Below are 7,791 nucleotides of genomic sequence, written 5' to 3' on the forward strand. Positions count from 1 at the left end.
CTGTACAATGCGTTTGTACAGTGTACAAGGCACTGGGCAATAGAACAAGGCCTATATGTGGATCAATATGTAGAAGTATGCCAGCCTGGAGTGTGAAAGTACTAATTGAGCATATTGTATTTTTACTTTTCTTTACTAGTTTTACAATGAGCTGACAGAAATCCTGCTGAAATTCCAGAACAAGTGCAGTGACATTATCTTTGCTCGCAAGACTGAAAGAGATGAACTGCTCAAGTAAGATTTCGATGTTTTGTGTAAGCATTGCGGAAACATTAAAGTATTTATTAGAAATTTATCTTTGGGGACATGTTTATTATGGCACTTGATGAAATGAGAAAGGAAGAACAGATGTGCTGAGCCTGTTACTTCTTTAAACCTAGTTCTACTTTCCTCTCTCTTAGGAATGTGATAGGAGAAATAAATGGAAAAGTCTACTTTGAAGTCTGCTGTACTGTTCCTATGTGCAGTTCAGCATGAATCTGTTTCATGTTATGATTTCACTCTCATTCTTTTTGGCATGCATTTGTTACTAATTTTATTTTATTCTTTCCTTTGAGGAACTTATGATTTCTACACCCTGCTCCTGCTGTCAATTTAGTTTGAGAAATTAGATGCTTCATCATACAACTTCCTTCCATGTGTTCAGTGTGATGGGGGAAAGCATCAGTATTCTACTTCCGCTCTGTAGTCTGCTGTAGTCTCATACTTTATCATTGCTTAGATATGTGGCTTGCTTACAATGCTGGGGAAAGAAGCAGATGTGATCCTTCACGTGCGGAAGAGTGTTTGATGTTGTCATTGTCCCCTACATGAGATCAAACCCAGTATAGTATGTTTCAGATATGATTTTTACACTCTTCTCTTAAGAGGAAAGCATAACTGGAAAGGTTTGCCATTTAATCAGTGTTCTTTAGCAAAGAGCACTTTTATAAGAAAGGACTTCTTGTTACTGGAATTTTGGTTGGTGAAACTGCAGTTGTTCTGTGTACTTGCCATCTTAGAAATGGGTTGCTCAACCCTCAATTTTTACCTTTCCTAACTTGATCCTGTGTAGAATTGTTCTTTTCATCTGGGCTCTGTGCTTGTAAACAAAGGTTGAGTTACAGCTCCTTCTGCCTTTATTTGGCTTCCTACATTCATGTAGTTTGGAAGCTGTTAGGCTACCTAACCAAGGCAGATGTCTGAATACCTCACATGTCTACTATGTTTATGTTCAGTGTTAAGACTGTAGGGTTAGTGTTGATAGAACATTCTGCTGAGTCTTACTGTGCTCTTTTACTGTTTTGGCTAATGTTGTGACCTATACTATACTGAGTTAAAACATAAAGACATTATTAGAAAATAAATATAGCAGTTAATCAGAGAGTTGACTTAGAGGATGGTTTCCATGGAAGTGATTTGGACTCCAAATTTAGTTTGAGTTAGCTCAGTGATCATGCTTTAAATATTAGACTTAGTTTACTGCATATTTTTGGCTTAACTTGCTGCAATGTATAACAAATGATTCTTAAACTAAGCTGCATGTTTGCTCTTTGGTTTTTAATAGAGATTTGCAGCAAAGCATTGCTAGGGAGCCCAGTGCTCCCTCCATTCCGCTACCTATGTATCAGACCATGCCAGCAGCAGGAAGTAAGCAAGTGGCATCACCCGCTCCCACTCCAGCCCCAAGAACCATGGTGGTAAATACATGATACAGAATTAGTGGGTTGAAAATACTGGGGCCGTACTTGACAACTCTGAAGTGATCTGTAATTTATGTGTATCACTCCTTAATATACTGGTGTAGTTGGAAATGTGTTGAAGTGGAATAGAGGGCAAAATCTTAAGGCTTTGCAGAGAGGTGTGTTATGTACTATTCATGTTCATAATTTTTAGATTTGAAATTAAAAGCTTACTGCCTTTTAGATTCTTTGCATTATCTGTGTAGATGAAATATAGAATGTCTGTTTAAAATGAAAATAAAAATCAGTTAATCGTATTACCAGAGCTTTTGATTCCAAGACTTCAATTAAGCTTAATTCACTTTCACTTGCTAGGGGACTAAACCACAGCCACCAGCACGGCCACCACCACCAGTGATTTCTGCAGCAAGCAGTTCCTCTTCTGCATTAGCTCCTTCTGGGACAGCTGCAGCTCCTGTTGCTGCTCCAGGAGCCAGTGCACCTGCAGCAAGCACTGCATCTTCACAGGCACAGGGACCACCTTACCCAACTTATCCCGGTTACCCAGGGTAAGTTACGAGAGAGCTTAAGCAGGTTTTTGTTATCCTGTTACTTAAAAGCACTTTTTCTTGTGTATGACATTTTAACATCAGTTTTTGTTAAAGCTGAAGATGTATTTGCTGTTCAAGGCAAGGGGTTTTATTTTTTGTTAGCTTTTTGGTTGGTTGGGGGTTTTTTGTTCGTTTGGGTTGGTTTTTTTTTTTTGTTTTTTGTTAGTTTTAATCACGTAACTCCCGTAGGAATCGTTTGCTTCTGCCTTTTGTGGGAAAGTTCATTTTAAGTGTTTACAGTTTGTCTTCTTTAAAGAAGGAAAATAGGACTGCATTTCCTTAACCATAGTTTGTTGATTATTGTCAACACTTGCATTATAATTTAGTGGTGTTTATTTCAAAACTGTTGGCATATCTCATTTTTCAAATCTTTAGTATGATACTAAGATAATGAAAAATACAGATGAAATTCTAGTTGAGTAGTGTGCTTTCTTCTGATGCTTTTTCCCTGTCTTCCTGGTGTCATCACAAGGAATTGAAGGTAGCCGTGCTCTTCTTAGATAGCAGGCTCAACAAATATTGAAATATGCACAGTGTTATTAAACATTTGAGAATCAGTTTAGGTCAGTTCTAGTTCCAGCAACTTGCCTTTACTCCACCTTTTCTCTGCATTTCTGTTCCACACACTTGTAGTAGTTTTCATGTTTGCTCCTTGAAAGTTACCGTATTTCCTGCTGCACTTGAAGGAAGATGAAAGGAAAGGGTTTATGGAGATTGCATGTGTGTTTGTATCTATTAATGAATTGTTTTTGCAAATTACCATTTTCAGTGTTTTTCAACTCAGGTATGCTCCTTTTTTCCCCCCTTACACAGGTATTGCCAGATGCCAATTCCAATGGGCTATAATCCATACATGTATGGTCAGTATAATCTGCCATATGCACCCTCACCTGTGTATCAAACTCCTGGACAACCACCATATCCGCCACCTCAACAACCTGGATACCCTTTTCCTCAACAGCCTTATTACCATCAGCAATAATGTCTCTGCAAAAAAGCCCTGCTTATTAAAATTTGGCAATAAGTATGCTAAAACTTCTAGCTTCTGTTAGTGTATACCATACTGAGCTGTATGCAGCTATAACTCCTGTCTCTTGTTAACTGCTCTGAAATGTCTAGATCAGTTTTTATGACACTAAACTCTTTGAAAGATCTACTGCAGTGGTTTAGACCATAGAGTAATGCCAGAATTTGAGTCTAATTCAGCGGTCTGAAGCAGTACACTACATTTTGGTTAGACCAAAATATTTGTGTGCAAAAATCCTGTAAGTAACAAATAGGTTCAGGTGAGAACAAGCTGTGTGTGCACTGGATGTGATATATTCTACAGCATTTCCTGCTATACTCTGTTGGTTTGTATTTTTTTTTTTTAGTTTAGTTAAAATATGCTATTTTGTCTTAATAATCAAGGCCTTGTAAATCATCAGTAAAAAGAAATAAATTACATAAGAACCGTTTAAACACTTGGCATTCTCATTATCAAAAAAACGTGTTTTGTGTGTTTGTAGATTGTTTCATTTGTCCTTTGACTTTCATAACATAAAGAAGTTCTCAAGGCCTTACAAGTGAATTTCCACCTCTTTTCCTTGATTCTGTATTTTTGTGACAGAATCTATAATAACCGTTTAAGTGTTGGTAGGTGGAAACCTTACAGGTAGAGTTTTCTTATAACTTTGAAGTGTATTGGACTGAAATACATTTATTACAATTTTTAAGGAATGGTTACTGTCATGTGCAGGATACTATGTAAAAGAAGGGAGGTCACAGGTCTTACAGGACCAGTGAGTTCTAACTTTGTTTTACAAAGAAGTGGTGGTGGGAAATGTGTTATCACTCAAAATAGGGCAACTGTAGATTGCTGGAGCTTTGCAGTTTATTTTTTAAATTATTGCTTTTTTTCCCTTGAAAAACTTTATGTATTCCCTCAGGGAGCTTGTTATCAGTGGAAAAACTTTTTTGGGGGTTGGGGGGGGAAAGGAGATCTTGTAAATTAAAGCACATTGAATGTTTGCTTTTGGATCCATCATCTCAAGGGATAAATAACCTTGCACTGCATTTTACATAAGATAGTGAAGAATCTAAGTTTGGGGTTAATGGCTTCTACCAAATATTTGCTAACCGTTTTTCAGCCTTTCCTTTTTCTAACAGGCTTGTCTTATGAGGGACACTCATTTAGCCCTTGAAAAGAGTTGGTTCTATAGGACAGTTAATTTTCTGAATGCTTCATACAAGGTGTTCTGGCCTTACAGAATAACTGTCACAGTACCTGTGTTGCTAAAAGTTACTCCTTTGTTCTTCTATTAAAGTGCCTGATTAAGATATTGAGGTATATTTTAGTGTAGGTGTTTAGGGGTACCAGTTATTGTAGCATCTGAGTGGAAACCTCACTGGATCATGAATATTCTTCCTCATAAAGAAAGCAGCATTTGTATTCATATGAGCTCCTTTTTTTCTGTCTCAAGTTCCTTTTGCTGTGCGATCATCCCGATTACCTTGTAGAGACTCCTTGTCTTTGATACTAATCACTAACCACCACAGAAAATGTGGAACAAAAGGTAGAAATAAGCACCCCTTATAGAACTTATTGAGTATGTAATTCTAAACAAATTTATTAATCTGTAGAAGCTCAGTGATGTGAGGAACATGATGGAGTAAGGGAATACAGCACAGTAGATGAAACTGCTGCACAAAGACAGGCGCTTTACATTTCTTTGTAAACATTGCTGAATGGGATGGCACAGAAACCTCTCCATTTTTTTCCTTGATGAGAAGACATGAGGCAAGCAAGGACAATGAGAAAAAGCTAGGAAGATAACTGGAAACAGCAATCAGAACCTGATTTTGTTCTAACTGGAAAAACAGTAGTTTTCCAGTAATTTCACTGTGTCAATGTAAGCAAGTGCAAGTCTAATGCAACCTTTTAAATTCTAAATTTTTAGTATGCCATGGACTGTAGGATCTTCACTTCACACATTAGATGCATCTGAGCTGTTGTGTTTTGTTTCTAATGCCTCAATTGATAAAACTTACTTTCATGCTGTATAAAAAAAGTAATTTGTTCCAGCATAAAGATCCTTAGAACTGAAATTTCCTTTTTAAAATTTCATAGATCTGGAATTACTGTCAAAACATTTTTCCAGTTGTGTTTCTGCTTGCTTTAGTCTATTATTTGAATATGTGTAGAAATGTATGCATTATGTTCATTTTTTCTCCTTTTTTTTTTTGCTAAAGAGAACAGAAAAATCCAGAGACATGTTATGTATCTGCTTTTAAGCATGCAGTTGTCATGACTTTGGTTGAAATGTTACCTTGTTCTTCTATAGTTTATTAAAAAAATCAGTTAGAAAACCTGATTTCATGGTGTTTCTCTTGAGTCCTTTGGGTTCAGACAAGTGTTATTTTGGAAAGAATGGAAACAAGTAATGGGCTCCCATGATGTTTGTGCTGTGGTGAAGGTGTATCAGTTACAGCTGCTCTGTAATAACAGCCATGTTCAGATCCTGGTAGTTGTGTTTATTTCCAAAGCTAGTGGAGTGTATTTCCCTCTGTTTATATGAGGAGGAAATGATTAAGGTTCATTTAATGGTTCTGTGCCTTCAGAAACTTGTATTCCAAGTTTTTTTTGTGAACTGGTGTTCAGGCTGGGTTACATGAGACTCCCAGCATCATGGGTATTAAAGCATAGGTAGCAAGAAAAGGAGTTATAAGGGCAGCTAATAAGGGCAGATAAACTGTCCCCTTGGCCAGTCAAGAAGTCAATTTATTTTAATTTTTTTTAAAGGCTTTATAATGCCATGCTTGTTCCAATTGCCATATGGAGGGAAAAGTTTACAACCATGTCCTTTCAAAGACTTTGAAGTCAAGCATTTATTTCATCTTCCATAAAAGCTTTCAATGCAATTAGTGAGAAAAGCAAGTTTTAGGAAGCAAGCTAATAACAGATCAGTTAAATACCAAACTGTTGCAGGGATAACTGGTCTTTCCTCATTTTTTTTTTCCTTTGTTAACATGGTTTCAGGCCATATGGAAAAAGTGCCTTCTTTTCTGACCACTAATGTGACACTGCCAGCTAATGGTGATTTTTTTAATATCGTCCCATTGTTTTGAGTGCTTTTAGAGCTGATTTGTGAGATTTAATTTGAATTAGACTGAATGGAGTCCTTTGCTATTTCAGAGTACCTTGAGGCAATATTTGAACCTTGATGTACTGCAACAACCTCACCCATTGTCAGGTAGCGGAAAATCACAAGAAAATCCTTTGGAAAACTTTTTTTCCTCTGCATTACTGGAGAGGTGTGCTGGCTTGTTAGCAAAATGTGTTCAGTTCTGAAATACTCAAGTTGAACTTTTTCTGATTTGGACTCAAATTTGGAACTCTATTAGTTTACTGGCAAACATAGAATTATTGCTAATCTCAAATTATGACTTCAATCTTGCATCTAATTCCCCTAATTGAGTATAATAGTCCCTGGTGCCAACAACTGTATCTCAGTTTTTATATTGTGCTTTTCTTTTCCTGTTTGTTTTTTTTAATGTGTCTAAATCCTTGTGAGAGGCAGGCCACCAATTTTATTAACTAGGTTGTGAAGAAAAACTTTACTGTTAAGCATGAAAAGGAAGAGGCAACTGCCATTGCAAAATCAGCACCACGCTTCACCACAAATTACTTTTGGTCCCTTCAGTCCTTTCACCTTTAATCCATTCAGCAGTTCTGCATGGCAATGCCCGTATGCATTTGCACTTCCAAGTTAAAGCATTCCTGGGTGCTGGAGTGCTGTTCTCAGTGCTGGCAAGCTGCTGGAGTGTTTGCTGATGTGAAGGTAGCCTGTTCCTAACAGCACACTTTCCAGCGAAGTGTGGTGTGTTGTTGGGAAGGCAGAGCAATGGAAGGGCCATTCCCAGTGGGCAGCTTGCCTGCCGTCCCTTTCCTTGGAGGCCGAGGTGGTGAGCAATCACATGGGTATGGGCCTGGCAAGACCAGCTGGTCTTGGACCATGCTCCTGGGACACATGCATGTGAGAGCTGACAGCATCTGGGTGACAAAAATGTGCTGAGACTTGGCTGTGGCATCATTATGGGCACTGGTGAGATTTATACCAAAACCAGATTTGACCTCAAGTGACCTTTCACCTGTTGGGTGACCTGAAATAACCTTTATCCTAAAGTAACTTGTGGTGTGACTGTGAGGAACCTTTGCCATGGAGGAACATCTGTCCTTGGACCTCAAGTAACCTTTGATCCTGAGGATCCTGTCTTTTGTCCTCAAGTAACACTTGGCCTTGAGGAACCTGTCACCTCAATTAACCTTTGACTGGAAGTAAGCTTTGACCTCACATAAACTCTGTCCCTTGGCCTTGAGTAACATTTGGAATAAATTAACCTTGGCCCTGTGACCTTGCAGAATCTTGTACCTTGAGTAATCTTTGTCCTGAAACGACTTCTGACCCAGTATAATCTCTGTATTCTGGCCTCATGCAACCTGTGAACTCCAGTAACCTTTCTCCTTGAGCAAGACCTGT

General features: G+C 38.0%; 1 protein-coding gene across 4 annotated transcripts in view; it reads left to right on the forward strand.

The window, feature by feature from the left end:
- Positions 1-5,625, forward strand: part of PDCD6IP (programmed cell death 6 interacting protein) — a 30,355-nt gene extending 24,730 nt beyond the window's left edge. For all 4 annotated transcript variants that reach the window (XM_014887638.2, XM_014887640.2, XM_088166718.1 and 1 more), the window contains exons 15-18: positions 140-234; positions 1,547-1,679; positions 2,037-2,230; positions 3,086-5,625. In XM_014887638.2, coding sequence (XP_014743124.1) covers positions 140-234; positions 1,547-1,679; positions 2,037-2,230; positions 3,086-3,254 — 591 coding nt within the window. In that variant the 3' untranslated portion in view covers positions 3,255-5,625. The remainder of the gene's footprint in view (positions 1-139; positions 235-1,546; positions 1,680-2,036; positions 2,231-3,085) is intronic.
- The last annotated feature ends 2,166 nt before the right edge of the window (positions 5,626-7,791 follow it).

This window comes from Sturnus vulgaris, chromosome 1, assembly GCF_052056855.1.
Source record: "Sturnus vulgaris isolate bStuVul1 chromosome 1, bStuVul1.hap1, whole genome shotgun sequence".
Classification (NCBI taxonomy): Eukaryota; Metazoa; Chordata; class Aves; order Passeriformes; family Sturnidae; genus Sturnus; species Sturnus vulgaris.